Source organism: Pagrus pagrus (assembly GCF_965226575.1).
Source record: "Pagrus pagrus genome assembly, chromosome: 4".
Lineage (NCBI taxonomy): Eukaryota > Metazoa > Chordata > Actinopteri > Spariformes > Sparidae > Pagrus > Pagrus pagrus.
This window is the reverse complement of record NC_140188.1, coordinates 5,150,743-5,165,781: the sequence shown is the minus strand read 5'-3', so window position 1 is coordinate 5,165,781 and position 15,039 is coordinate 5,150,743. Positions and strand designations below refer to the sequence as shown.

Genomic DNA, 15,039 nt, shown 5'->3' with positions numbered 1-15,039 from the left:
AAGTACAAGCACTTTTAACCGCAGCGTTCCAGGCTATACATTCAAGTGACCAAGGTTCACCGACATGGCTGTGACAATGATCTTCTCAGATAATTGGGTAAGACGGCAGTAAGGATTTTTATCTTAAATGGTGAATTTCCTTTGTCTCTTAGACATCTTTGTTGTTCTAGCTTAAACAGAGGGACTGTTCTGCTCTTATTTTAAGTTTAGTTGTTCAAATGTGGCATGTGTGAGTTAAAATTATAATCTCTTTAATCTAAAAGTATTCAGTTACTTTGCTTTAGCTTGTGGTCAGATGTACTTTAACTGCTCGTGGACTCTTTCCAGCTGCTACAGTTTTCTGTTTAATACATAATTGCATTACTCTTAAACGTCATCTAAGCCTCAGCAGCAACATCAGGCATCTTAAAGAGAGAGATCTTAAGGTAACGAGCAACATGTATTGGCCTCAGATTAAGACTCAACTAAAAAAACGTTTTAATTTCTTACAGTAAGGTGAGAAACATAAACTTGTAGTTTGAATTACTGAACCGTAAAAAAGTGCCCTGAAACAGAAGCGAGTTACTTACATCGATGCATATCTTCTTTCCTGTCGACTCCCAAGAGACATTTAAGTGAGGAAGAAATTCACTGTTAAACATCCTACTGCTTTTTTTTTTTCATGAGAGGGTGATAAATGACATTTTTTAGATCACAGGCTTCAAATAGACTGAAATTAATTTGACATAGGACGTTAAAATAACATATATACAGAATTCAATCATATCTGTGGTTATTTCAAATGTCAAATCGCAGGTGCGAAGGACAACATGTATCGGTTGTAATATAAATTTAAAAGTACATTTGTGGGGGGAACTAAATTTTCCCATTTTTAAAAGAAGGGGAAACGTGGTTATATCTAAATGTCACAGAAGCCTATTTACTTCTCCGTCTTCCACAAAATCTTCTAGGAGTTACATAAAATACTCAAGTAACTGTATCCCAGAGTATATTCTGCAACTAGTGTCACATTTCAAGTGGATGTGTTTAGTGTTGCTGTGTGTAAAATTGTGAATACATTTTTTTTTAGCAAATTAATAAAAGTTAATCTCGTACCACCTTGTATTTATTTTATTTTTAATGTATTTATTTACTCAGTTTAGGGTTTAATAGCTGTTATTTCCCCCATCAGATATAATATTTACTTAGTTGCTGATTGGGGGGAAAAAAAAATCACAAGAATTCAGTCATGGTAGGATGTTTTGTTACTTTTGCCCTAAAATGCATCCTAGTTACTGTAAAGAGGAAGTGAAAATCAGCTGGTTATTCTGTGTTTCCTGCCAAACAGATTTAATGAGAAATCTGCAAGGAACAGAGAATATAATCAAAGTGCTCATTTTGAAGCTATTATTATTTTTTATTTCGTCGTCAAAACAACTATTAGTAGTTAGCCTAAATTAATTGAGCACACAATGTGTTTCTTGAACTATGATGAGGTAATTAAAGTCCCTTTTTTATATTTTACAGCCGTCATACGCTGACTATAATGATTCAGACTACGTATATCCGTCAAGCGAGCCAGGATTCTTCTGTGGCGAGGGTGTGGACCTGCAAACCTTTCAGGCCGTGTTCCAAACTGTGCTGTACAGCCTCATCTTCCTGCTGGGTGTGGCCGGGAACGGCCTGATGATAACAGTCCTCTTCAGACGTTGGCGCCTCCTGCGCATCACTGAGATCTACCTGCTGCACCTTGCCCTGGCTGACCTCATGCTCCTTTTCACATTTCCTTTTGACATAGTGGACAATGCCACCGGTTGGCTGTTTGGCAACTTTCTCTGCAAGCTGATCGGCCTGGGGAAACAGCTCAACCTCCTCTGTGGGAGTTTCCTTCTGGCTTGCATTGGGTTTGATCGGTATTTGGCGATCGTTCATGCTATAACTAGCTTGCAAAGTCGACGTCGAAGAACAGTGCACCTGACGTGCATCTCCTTATGGCTGCTCTGTTTGGCTTTGTCGCTGCCAAATATTGTGTTTCTTACTGTAAAAGGGGAAGGCACAAACAATTCAAGTTTCACGTGTTCCTTTCATGATTATGAATTTCACGCACACAACTGGGTTCTGACCATGAGAGTCTTGGATCATGTGTGCTTCTTCCTCCCTCTGGCTGTAATGAGCTATTGTTACACAGCAGTGGTAGTTACTTTGATCAAGAGCCAGAAAAGCCAAGCAAAGCAAGGAGCAATTCGACTGGCTTTACTCGTCACTCTCGTCTTTTTTTTCTGCTGGCTCCCATATAATATCACCTCATTGATAAAAACTATGGTGGACCTGGAAGTTATCTCGTATGAAGAATGTGACCTTTATGTTGTACTGCAACCTGCTCTTCATGTGACGAAAAGCCTGGGTTTCTCACACTGTTGTCTGAACCCTTTCTTGTATGCCTTTGTTGGGGTGCGCTTTCGCAATGAGCTGATTCAGTTACTTTGCAAACTGGGCTGCAGCCGTGTTTGCATGCCTTTCATCAGAGCTCAGGGTCACAGTCGACCATCCATTTCTGATGGAGAAGGGTTAACAACCACCACCTCCGTCCACATGTTTTAATCCTTTTACAATGTCAGCTGTAGCTAAAGTGCTTCTGTTCTACAGTGTGTTGTTTGTAATGCTGGAAAATGTTTTAACTGTATCAAATGTTCTGACAATATAGTACCCAATGCTACTTTGACTGCATTTAAAAGATGTTTTATTTACCCAGTCAAGAAAAAAATGTTATTGTTAGCCAAAATATGCGTTTGCTTGTATTTTAGCTACTGCTAACTGAACTTAATAAAGATTTCATATATACAGCAACCATGTCCCTGTGTCAGTGTTATCAAACAACAATAATTGACAACACAATAACCAAAACTAAAATCACCTTAGAGATCAGTATTATTCTATTTTTTAGACTTCTATTAAAACACAGTTATACAGAACAACTGCAAACAATCACAAATTGCATCTTATATACAGCAAGTATATATATTATGTATATATATATATATAATTCCTTTGCACAACAGTTTGGTAGCTGGAGAAAATAAATCAATGATATTAAAACAAATAGAAATTTGAGGCACTCCTCTCCTGACTGTCACTCTGTTCCCACAACAAATACACACATCTTTGAAATATACATATTTTACAGTATTTTAGAAAATGGCTTCAGATTTGTTATTGGACCGTGTTACAGTGCTTTTAAATATTCAATATTTTAAATCAGTTGTACCAAAATTTGAGTATCGCTGATTTATTGTTTTTACAGATCCTCTTTTCATACAACTGCAGGAATAACATTAATGAAAAAACTTGGACACAATGGGAAGGTAACCTAGTAGACACTTTTTTTTGTCCTTTTTTTTTTTTTTTTTTTTACAGTTTATGTGAACTGGGTCAGAACGGCATATTGGCCATACCTCCGGGGCCGTAGCCAATGGGACTGTCCAGAGACATTCCACGCTGTCTGAGAGACTGGGGGCCCATCATACCAGACTGTGGGTGAGAAGGGGCCATCATGGGACCCTGAGGGGACATTAGAGGACCCTGGGGGCCAAATGGATCCCCTGACATTGACATGCTTCGTTGTTTAGCCTGCATCATCATAATGTTCTGCTGTGTCATCAGATTATGTGGGTGCTGCTGGGTGGACATCATGCCAGGGTATGGGTTGGAAGGATGGTGGAGAAGGCTGTTTGCCATCATGGCCTGCTGTTGCTGGAGCTGCTGCTGAGGCACCATGCCTGTCCTTCCAATCATATGTCCAGGGGGGCACATAGGGCCCATGCCACCAGAAACCATGCCCCTAGAGCCCCCCTGAGGAATGCCCATGCTTTGGCGTATTCCACCATGCGAGGGGTGAGGTGGCAGCTGCTGTTCGGCCATCATATTCTGCAGGTTTGCTAAGTGGGGGTTGGATGAAGGGCCACTGCCGTGTGGGGGGCCAGAAGAAGACAGCTGTTTGAGGAGCTGCTGTGGAGTAGGTTGCTGGGATGGTGGCCCCTGATGTGGATTTTGATGTGGGTCACTCTTTGGGAAATACTGAAGAGTGCTACTGGGCTTATCAGAAGGAATGATGCGGGAGAGATCAAATTCAGGGATCCCTGTGTGAGTGGGTCGTATGACTTCACTTAGATCTGGGCCATCCCCCATGGGCAATGATGCAAATGAGTCTGAGGGGTGAGGGGGACGTTGAAGAGGATGGCCTTTGCTAAGCAGGTGTAACTGCTGAGGTGGTAGAATATCCTCATTAGACTGAGGGAAATTCTGTGACATTGCTCCAATTGGTGAGTGCATGGGCCCATGAGGTGTTTGCTGGATGCGAGTAAAACCTCCCATCTGGTTCTGAGATAAAGGTGAAACATTGCAGGGCCCCATTCCGTCAGGTACGCCTCCTCCCATCATGGCAGAATTCATGGCAGGCATGCCCATTTGGTTTGGGGAAGAAAGCACAGGTCCTGAGGCCTCATGGGACAGGTGCTGCTGACCTTGGCTTACAATACCCATGGGGCTTTGTGGATCACTGTGGGGACCAATGGAGCCCTGGGAGACGAGTATCTGGGCGGTCTGGGGGTTCCCCATGTTTCCTGGTGATAAAACACAGCCAGCATTGTAAAAAAAATCACACTATTATATCAACACATTAGACTTAAATATAATTTTGAGGTCTATTTTCAAATAGCACTACTACAATATAAGAGTTTAGGCTGAGAATTCTGTGTTGCTCTTCCTTCTACAAATTAACACATTCAGTTAGTTCGTCAATCTTTTTCTGATGGCACGGCAAAACCTACAAAAATGACACACTGAACCGGAGCCATTCTACCGCTTCATCTCTGCGTACTGCCAAACAGTTTACAGTATTTTCCGTTTTCCTACCTCCAATGCTGACACCAGATAGAAGCGGTCGGTCCGGCAGCATCTCATCATCGGAAGTGGCAATTGTTTTGATTGCATCATGGTAGAGAGGAGTAGAACTGGGCATGGCATACTTGGACATCTGAGACATGATGAGAGACAAAGGATTCTGAGATGGAAGGGCATTGGGAGAGGAAGTAAATGGCATAGTAGGATTCATAGATCCTGGCTGGCTAATGGGCGTAGAGTTGGAACTCCTTGGAGGAAGCGATTGGCCTGCAAAGAAAAAACAAAAAAGATTATAGTCACAGAAAAACAAGTATCAGCAATAATGATGAACCAACTTCATCTTGGAGTTTGAGTGTACCTGTCTCGGTGGAACTACTTCCTCCATTGCCCACTACTTTACCACTGGGTGGACCACCTGGACTTGGAAGAGCTGTTTTGGGAGACGCCCACCCTGGAGAGCCCACAGCCATGGCTGGGGACTTCAGCCGTCCAGGAGAGGCAGATGGAGAGTGCAACACAAGGTTTGAAGACCCCATTACCTGGGGAGACTTCATGGAAGCAGATGAAGGAGTCCCAGCACCAGATGCAGGGGGAAGAGGGGGGTGATGCCCAGCCGAGGAGATCTGTGAGGGTGACTTCAGTCCTGGAGCAGAGGGGGAAGGTAGGAGAGGAGATGGCTCTTGGTTGAGGGATGGAGACTTGAGCTGATGAGGAGGAGGCACTGAAGGAGATGTCAGGGGGTTAACATTGATTGATAGGTCAGATTGGTGCCTTGGACTGAGGTCTGGTCCCCTGAGTCCTCCAGTCATAGGCATATGACTAAGCCGTGGTGTACCTCCCATTTGATTTGGACCTTGATGGTCAGGCCCAAACATCTCAGGACCAGACTGTTGAAGATACGGTCCTTCCACCTGTCCACCAGAGAAGGGACCTTGATTGGGATACTGGAAGGGTCCATCAGGTCCAGGGATCATTCCTTTATTCCCTCCTCTTCCATTCTGTGAAGCTCTGATTCGTGCAATCTCTCCAGGGCTAAACATTTCGCCTAAAGATAACCCTCCTGCAGGACCTCCTCGGAGCTTCTGAGATAGCATCATCTGCTGTTGCTGCTGAACACTCATCTGTTGGTTCATGTTCATCGTGAGGTTGCTACCGAGAGGAGAATCCACCAAGTCTCTCATCTGAGGACCCCCTCCAGGAGAGCCCATAATCTCCCGTGAGCCAGGAAAGTCCATAGGATCACCTCGAGAAGAGGGTGGACCCCGGCCCATTGCCAAATTAGGGAAGTCTGGGTCCCCAGGGTTATCCATAAGTCTTGAGCCAAGGTTGCCCTGTTGCTGCTGTTTAGCTAATCTGTCAAGTTCAAACCTAGGAAGCCTCTGCATCTGCAACTGCCGTTTTTCCATGATGCGAAACATTTCCTCATGCGTTAACGTATGCTCTGGGTCACCTTGCAAGTGCTGGGGAGGTCCACCAGGGTAGCAGCCATGAAAGGGACCTCCACCACCCATGTTATTTGGCATATCATCGAGCCAAATCATCCCTGGCCTGGTGGGCCTTTGGGGTCCTAGACCCTCCACTGATAAAACTCCCCCTGTACTACCAGGAAAGCCACCTCCCCCAGGTGGCCCTCTCTGCATCTGTCCCAGGAACCTTGGGCCACGTGGTCCTTCTTGATGAATGTCTATCATTCGTGCATTTCCACCCATTCCTCCACTCATCATATTGCCAGGACCCCACTGTTGGTCTCCAGGTTTACTGTGGTAAGGAGGAGGGGGTCCTCTCATCATCATGGGACCGCCATGCATGCCCATCTCGGCCATCATTCTAAAGTGCTGGGGATGCGTGGGGGGTTGAATATCCTGTTGCCGTCTTTTCTCTAGGTAGTATTCTTCTTGAAGTTTCCTCCACGCCATTTGCTCTGGTGTCAGCCCATCTGGTCCAAGTAAGGGACCCATGTCGCCACCAGGTGAAGACAGCTGGTGATGGGGGTGTTGTGGTAGGTTATGGTGAGCATCCATTTGAGGGCTATCAAGGGCAGGTCCACCGAGGGACTGTGTTTGAGAAATAATGGACTGGAGTGGTTCTTCATATCTCTTCATCCCTCCAATCGGAGCCAAGGCTGACGATAGCATATTACCACTACTGCAATTTCCAGAGTTATTAGTACCATTATCACCGTCCTCGAGAATACCACTCCTATCAGTACTGTTATTATTATTTAGGTTGGAGGAGTTACTACTGGCATTGTTATTGGAGCCTCCTGTTTCTCCAGGGCCACCACTTCCCCCGCTTCGCAGAAGCAGCCTCTCTATATCTCTCAGGGTCTGCAGAGAGCGCTCCCTGTGCTCCAGCTGCTCTTTGGAAAGACCATCGGAGTTCCCTGGGCCACTCCTCTGGCCTGTATCACTCTGTAGGTGTGCAGATAGGATGGAGGGACTCCCCGAGGGAGAAACAGCAGCAACAGGAAGAGTCATAGCTCCTGCACCTTCCCCATCTCCAGTTCCAGGGACTGGACCTCCCGGTGTGGCTGCCCTTACTCCATCTGACCTATGGGCGACGATGCTGTTATTGCTGGAGGTTCCACCAGGTCTGGTCTGAGAGGTTTCATTATCAGAGTGTCCTGCTGATGATGGTGTCCCTACAGGATGCAATGGGCCTACAACTCCTGCCGAGGCTGGCCGTGGAGTTCCACTTTGGGATTTGGGGGTGCCTATGGGTGGAGAGCTGCTGGAGTTTACCTTCTCAGATGGGTTAGGAGGCTTCCCTGATTGGTGGCCCTGTGGCATAAAAAAGAACAAAAAAATATATAAAATTCTATTATTACATCTACAGTTACATTATTGTAATTTTTAATAGAAGTATTATTGTTGTTTATTGTTTTTATTACATTTTATAGCATGTTGTCAATTTTGTTCTTTTGCCAAAACAACACAGTGCATTTCCCCTGTATCAGTACAAATATTCACAACAGACAAAACGTCTGCTAATGAAAACAGGAACGAAGACATATCTGAGATCAAAATAGACAAACAAATTAAGCTTCCCACATACTTTGCACCTGTGGTCTTTGCTGCGGCCAACACTCTTACTCCCTTGTGGTTTAACAGATTTAACACAAACTTTACATTTTATTCAATCTGCCACTGAGAGGATGTCTGACCTGCCCCAACTTGGTGCGTGCAACATTTTGCTGGTGAAACAGGAGGATGGAATCGCTCTGTCCTTTCATTACTGCCTCTGCAGCACTGTCAAACAAAAATAGCAAAATTACAACTTAAAAGGTTACTACAGTTACATAATTCAGTGTTGAGCAGGAGTTCTAGTCAAAATCTAAAAAACATGAAGAAACTCTGCATCTCCTCTTCAGATGTGAATAATCACCAGTATAGTTCTCACCTGTTGGCTAGGCTGGTTGTGAAAACATACACCACTTGCTGTGAAGGCTGAGGTGGCTCTGCCTTTATCCCTGGTCCCACTCCACATCCCATTACAGGACCCACAGGTTCAGACATGGGCCTTGTAGGCAGGCGATCAGAGAGCCCTTGGATAGGACCTGCCAGACCACGCTCTCCTGAGAAAAATCCACAACACACTGGTTTCATTTGTCTAAAGTGGTATCCAGGTTTATAATTGCAATGTCAGTAAATCCTTTTGGCTGCAACATCTAAACACTAGATGGAGCTAAAACACATGTAAAGTGAAATCATTTGAAAGAGACAGTATAGCACTCCAAGCTGACAACCTCTTCCTTTCAGCGTGTGTGCTGGATCTGAGAAACAGCTATGGATAGTTTATAGCTTTAACCTGATGTTTTCAGGGAAAATGTGGCAGGGGATTTCTACATGCAAGTCATGCACCCTTCACAATTGTGGTCACGATGACACGACTGTTAGTGAGGACTGTGCAACATTCAAGTGAAGGCAACCTGCAATGTGTTTCCCCCTGTGTGGAGGCAGACAGACTCACGGTGGGTTGCAGTGTGTGGCTTGTCTTCATCTTCCTCAGTGTCAGGTCCAGAGCACCATTCATCTCCACTGTATGGCTGCTTCTTCTCCAGAACACAGCGCCGCTTACTGCGCATAACACCCTCTAGAGGATAATACACACACATCAACAGTTGGAGATCAGATCTGTCATAGTATTGTACCTTTAAAGGCTATTACCAATGTTATTTTGTTTTTAACATTCACCACTAATGACTAATGCCAAATGAAGAATCCCTTTCCATCAATTATCAAATGGTCTTTATTAAAAACAGCAATTATCTGCGTCATAAAGCCATGTTGGTAAAAAGTAGAGCCGGACTGATGCGTGATTTTTGGGGTTGATACCGATATTGGGAGTAAAGAAATTCCTTTACTGATTTATCAGTACATCATACATATTTTGCAATGATCCTTCAAATGTGTGTACAAATACTTGTGAAAAAGGTCTGTACACAAACAGAAGAAGGTTATGTGAGATAAGTAACTGTGCATCGTGGTCTGTAAAAAAAGTTTCCATATCAGCACTAGTGATGTCACGATACTGGAATTTCTAACTAAAACTAAAAATAGCGATATAGGATACCATGTTCGATACCATGGGGGGAAATTGACACAACATTGAGGGCATGAAACAGTTTCAAATATTCAATATCGATATTCATCAATATTTTTGACAATGCTAATCAGCTCATCGCATATTGGACCATATCATGTAAAATTATGGATTATGTTAACCATGTTTGGTCTCTGTGACCAAAATGTTGAGTAACTTTGGCAGCCTATGAGGTGAAACTTAGGTTAATGCATGCACCAATGCTTGAACCATGCCTTTTGCAAATACGCACCTGCTGTTGTGACCACAATGTATGCTTATACAAAAATGTGCTGTTTTTAAAACCTGAAATAAACTCAGCTGACCTACACATTTATTTTAAAACATTTTACATAAGTGATGTATGAAATATGTAAAATGACAGTAAAAATAAATCATCTGCTCTTCTGCTCATCTCTGTCTTGGTTTTCGTTTCACAACAATGTGCCATGCATGCTAATCACATCTGCAGATGCAATGTTTCGCATGTGCTGAGCCTTCTCACATGGCGCAATTAAGACTTAGTTGATGCACGAGCTGCTGTGCTCCGGTGGGTGCAAACAGCTGCACGAAATATGCAGCAGCTTTAACACTTCCAGAAGGCAACCTGCAGTGGAAGAGGCAGAACCAACTTCTGACAGCAAATACAACGGCTGGTTTAAACTCCAAATGGTGACAGGAAAGAGAAGTACGCTGACAATATCCCTGATTACTGTCACATATTTAGAGAAGCTTTATAAACAAATCAGTGAAGATTTTTCAGGTTCATTACTCAAAGTCTCACTGACGCTGTGGCAGAAAGCTACCTTCTGATAAACACATCAGATGAGCTTGGGTAACCACAGACTTTTAAGGCTGTGAACGTACAGTAAGGAAGGAAGGAAGTGTGCAGTGACAATGCAGAGAGAACAGCAGAGGGAGGACTGCTACCTTTACAGAGCGATGCAGCAGAAAAGAGCTGACCTCTGTCTTGTCTGAATGTTTTTCAGCAGTTGGTTTATCTTAACAGGAAAGACAGCTATTGAGTCACGTCTGCTACCATGTTCAAACTATTTGTTACAGACAAAATTTTGTCAGTTTGATGGCAGTGATTTGAAGTAAAGAAGAGGGAGGCTTGTGTTTCATTTTGAGTGCACTTTTCTTTTTCTACATGCAGAAATTAGATCACAGCGAGACAAAAACAGACAGACAAGAGTGTGTGTGTGTGTGTGTGTGTGTGTGGGGTCGAGGTCAAACGATATTTCCCTTCAAGTGATCCACCCTATCTTTCATTCTCTCCGTCTGACAGCTTCCGTCACTCTTTGTGTTAGAAACACACCTCTGCCTCTGAGGGTGTCAAGATGTGTTTGTGTGAGTATGTGTGTGTTTTTGTGCGTGTGAGTGTTTAAAGAGGAGGTTCAAGTCATGTACAGGAAGCCAAGACGAGTTTCACATAATCAAATTAATGTCATCTGCAGCCAAACGCTCACGTGACCACACAAACCCTTAAATAAGCAACAGCAAACAAATGCACATCAAACACTTTGTACTGAAACACACGAACACAAATGTTTACCGGGACGTTCACAAAAAGGTTTTTTTTCTTCCCACCCACTCACTGTCTCCCACTCTAATAACAACTTCTCAAGGCTTAATAAGTTTTAGCAACCTCATGACATGACTACAGAAAAGCCCAGATGCTTTTTCATCTGAGACACGTCACTGCAGCGCAGGCATGGCACAAACTATCAAAAGCCAGGGGGAAATTCTGACGCTTCACTGAAAGGTCAGGGCATTTCAACAAGAGAGAAAACAAGTTATTTTGTCCTCTCAGTCCTAACATTCACTTCCTGCTGTGGAGGAGGTGAATGCACATAATCTGGTATTTCGGGTTAAGATTAGGCTGATATGAGAGTAAAGGAAGTGAACTTCTGCATACTTAGAACAGAAACACCCAGTCTATACGTCCCAGAAGCTGACACAGTTTCCTCTGTGAGTGCACGCCTTACCTCCTTTGGCATCTGTCTCCAGGGCTGGAGGAATGGCATTTCTTGATTCGCCAGAGTCAATGGAGACGCTCCGCTCGCGTTTGGATTTGGTTTTCAGCATCCCTCCAACGTTGCTCACTGATTGGCTGACAGCCTTCAGCCCAGGGTTGCCGGGGGAAATCTGGTTGGTTTTGACTCCATGGCTGCCGGCACCCACGCCCTTTGGACCCAGGTGGCCGGCAGCTCCCTGCTGCTGCTGCTGCTGCTGCTGAGCCTGCTGGTTTATACTGGGTATCTGGGATCGGCTGTCACTGGTGACCTGCTTGCCATGATTGGCCAGTTTATTGTCCTGGTGCATTTGATTGGCTGGTGATTGAGGTGGAGGTCTGGTATGGAGAATAGCTGTGCCTGCTTGTCAGTTGAGCTCACATCGCTAACAGGCGACACTGATGGAGGGAAGAAAAATCATGATCAACAAGAAATCAGATTTCAGATTTTCACTAAGTGATTATTCTGCAACAAAGAATTCACAAAAATGATATCATCGTGATATCTACAGAAAATACAAAATCTAAAAACCTCCCATACTGGCGAGCTTATGTTTTTCAGGTGTGGGTAGAATATCTTGCTCTCTTCTGTAATTTCCTCAGACATGATTATGATTATTAGTCAGAGTTACACTAGACCTTTAATTTCTTTTTAAAGTTATTTTTTGGTCGAGAGGAGATGACAGGAAACAGGATGAGAGCGAGGGGGATGAAATGCAGCAAATGGCCACAGGTCAGCCCGAACCCTGGGCCTCTGCGGTGAGGACTCGGACTCTGCCGCTGCAGTACGTGGAGCACGCGCTCTACCAACCGAGCTACCAGGGCGCCCAACATGGTCTGCATTTAAACAGCAATAAAACATAAAACACACAATCACTATGATCCATTATGATTTGTCCTACCTGCCCACTCACAAATGCTGCAGAGCATTTTGTCTATTCTGACCTCCTTTTCATGCTCTGATGGCGTGCGTGGTGCGCCTGTGGGGCAGGCTGCGTGCAAGTTGCCTGGGCTAAGTGTCACATTGACAAGCGGTGCAGCATTGCGACTTACACTAAAAAGTTGAGTCCAAAAACTTCTAGAAAAGCATGCACTGTACCGCAGGAAAACATTAGTTTGTAACATCTTGAGTTGTTGTATCTTCCATTGCTTGACACTTTTCTGTTGTCCTGCTGGCCTCAGCTGCAGTAGACCTACATGTTGCATCATTGCTTGCTGTTTATTATTATTATTATTATTATTATTATTATTATTATTATTATTATTATTAAAATTATTATTATTAACCTGGCCCAGGGATGTCTGCCTCACCCTCAACATTTCAGTCTTGTATTAACTGCTGTTGCAGGAGTGTGTGGTGTTTGTATGTCGTGCCTTGTTTAGGCTTCGTCCATATTATTATTAATTTCTTTCCAGGAAGAAATCGCTATCAGTGGTGGTGAGTTCTGGGATGAGGCACATGTGTGGGGAGACAAAAAAACACTGCATATGACTAAACAGTGTCTCTCTCAATGCCTTATTCGGAGATTCAAAACCAAATCTTCGCATTCTGTAAGTTTAAATTTTAAGTTGATTGATCTTAGAGGTCACACAATATTAGCTTATTTAATACGCTATGAAGAAACGGATATGTTTACTCAATATAATCTGAAGTGTATTAATAAAATAATATCAGCATTTCCTTGTTTAATATTAGAGTTATCATTAATACTGGTATATCGTGACGCCCCTATTTGGGCCCAAAATTGAAAGACAAACTCAAACTATTTTCTCTACAAGGCCTGATATAGGAGTAAGACACATCTGGACAGAGTTTATAGATACATAGTTTTGTAGTTTCTATATCTATTTTGGATTATTCGGAAAAATAAACCATATATTGAGGCTGGATGATTAGTAACACACAACGGTTCCAGGTCAGGCCTCTAAAGCAAACTTCTCAGCCTGTTCACTCACCTCATCTCACCCAGACGCTCAGCTGAAACACTGCCATGCTGTTCTCCAGGACACTTCACTGACCACACATGGACCTGGGGGAAACCAAGACAGTAATATCATCAGTGGATGTGACAGCAACCTTTACAGTCAGTGCTATCTGTCAGTGTGTGCGTCCTCAGCCCGTGGGTCAACAACTTCATGAGCAAAGACGGAAAAGAGAGACAAGATGCCAAAAGATTGATAACAGACCAAGGCCAAAGAGACAGTGAGGTAACTGTTCCTTTAAGGGAAAGAGAGCAGCGACTGAGCTCGGGCTGGGGGAGGGACCTGCGACTCAGAAGTAGCTCAGCAGTGTTTTAGGTCCCTCCTCCAACCAAACACTTTGCAAACCACAAAAACTCCACCACACATTCCACAACACTGTCTGTAGCAATACCTGTCTCTCCCTCCCTCCCTCACTCACAGAGGCTCTTTCTCCCAGTTTCACACGTCGACTTTAGGCACTAATGGGCAAAAACTCATTATCTGCTTATTACAGATTTTATCTTAGGACTATTTAGATACACCACCAAATCTCAAGGGTTTGTCAGCGTTACTTGGGTTTGTTTGAAATCTATTTTAGTGTGACCTGAGACTGGACTATACCTCAGCTCTCAGACATCTACTTCTAGCTTTACCTGGTAATAAAAACAGCTCTATATCTAGCAGGATTCTCAACATTAAGAAGACACTTCTCTGTTCGTGAGGCTTCATTCTGGGTTTAAGTCCATAGCTGCAAGCTGACGCCCTCTTGACATTGCCACCTGCCTGTGTCCATAACCCCAAGCTTCTGATTTTAACCTTTGCGACTGGGGTGTGCCTTTCTGTGTGTTGAAGAATTTGCGTGCCGTCTACAAACCAGTTGTACACCAGTTTTCTTGCCGTCTATCCCACAAAAGCTGCTCACGCACAGAGCATTGAGCAGTTCTTCAGAATCTGCAGGTCTGAACAAGACCCTTCCACACCTGTTGCTGGCGAACAATAGTTGGTCAAAACAGTCATCACAGCTTGTTCAAAAACATCTAGCTGGGATATTTGGCAGACATAATGCCGATCTCATGTAAACATTTCCACTGGTTTCCATTTTTGGCCGATGACACAATCCCACCGCAGCACACGGCGCACTCAGTCAGGTCAGCTGTCCCGCTCTGACAGAACCATCTGCACCACTCACTCACCTTGACAGGTAATGGTAAACACAATGCTGTAATTAGTCATTAACTAACACAGGCTCAAGTCTGCACAGAAAGGCGCCTTGTTTGCTGGCTGAGGACTTCATCACTCATTAACTCAACCGGGGACAGTCAGACGTCGTTCCTGTTGACAAAGTGTGACTCACTTGCTTTGTGCAACACAAAGTGGAGGCAGACTAATCATATGGTGAGTCGGTGACCTTCGAGTGGACAGTTTAGGAGAGACGGGCCTATCTAAATCTAGTCTGGTAGATATCCCAGAGACACCCTGTCATTTCTGCTGTAGTCGATCTGATCAACAAGAGAAAAGTCTGAAGAATATCGAGTCCAGTTTGGAGTGGAAAACTTTGAAGCACGTACAAGTCATTGAAGTGTAAATGTTGTGTCTCACTTGAA

The 15,039-nt window shown here is 43.9% G+C and overlaps 2 protein-coding genes across 6 annotated transcripts in view; one reads left to right on the top strand and one right to left on the bottom strand.

The window, feature by feature from the left end:
- The first annotated feature begins 21 nt into the window (after window positions 1-21).
- cxcr5 (chemokine (C-X-C motif) receptor 5) lies at window positions 22-2,597 on the top strand. Its single transcript, XM_084351900.1, has 2 exons — window positions 22-97; window positions 1,507-2,597. The coding sequence occupies exons 1-2, from the start codon at window positions 65-67 to the stop codon at window positions 2,578-2,580; spliced, it is 1,107 nt and encodes a 368-aa protein (XP_084208026.1). The 5' UTR covers window positions 22-64; the 3' UTR covers window positions 2,581-2,597.
- Window positions 2,598-2,702: 105 nt separating this feature from the next.
- The window catches only part of bcl9l (bcl9 like), a 32,188-nt gene continuing 19,851 nt past the window's right edge, over window positions 2,703-15,039 (bottom strand). For 4 of the 5 annotated variants that reach the window (XM_084351896.1, XM_084351897.1, XM_084351895.1 and 1 more), the window contains 8 exons: window positions 13,430-13,503; window positions 11,448-11,872; window positions 8,848-8,970; window positions 8,278-8,452; window positions 8,042-8,126; window positions 5,237-7,658; window positions 4,891-5,145; window positions 2,703-4,598 (listed from right to left, as the gene is read on the bottom strand). In XM_084351896.1, the coding sequence (XP_084208022.1) occupies window positions 3,409-4,598; window positions 4,891-5,145; window positions 5,237-7,658; window positions 8,042-8,126; window positions 8,278-8,452; window positions 8,848-8,970; window positions 11,448-11,784 (4,587 nt within the window). In that variant the 5' untranslated portion in view covers window positions 11,785-11,872; window positions 13,430-13,503 and the 3' untranslated portion in view covers window positions 2,703-3,408. The remainder of the gene's footprint in view (window positions 4,599-4,890; window positions 5,146-5,236; window positions 7,659-8,041; window positions 8,127-8,277; window positions 8,453-8,847; window positions 8,971-11,447; window positions 11,873-13,429; window positions 13,504-15,039) is intronic. The other variant, XM_084351899.1, reaches the window with a different exon arrangement.

What these genes read in the sequence shown, in the direction of transcription:
- cxcr5 (XM_084351900.1), top strand. Translation starts at nt 65, where the DNA reads ATGGCTGTGACAATGATCTTCTCAGATAATTGG. An exon ending in TGATCTTCTCAGATAATTGG is followed by an intron (nt 98 to 1,506) that starts GTAAGACGGCAG and finishes TATATTTTACAG; the next exon opens with CCGTCATACGCTGACTATAA.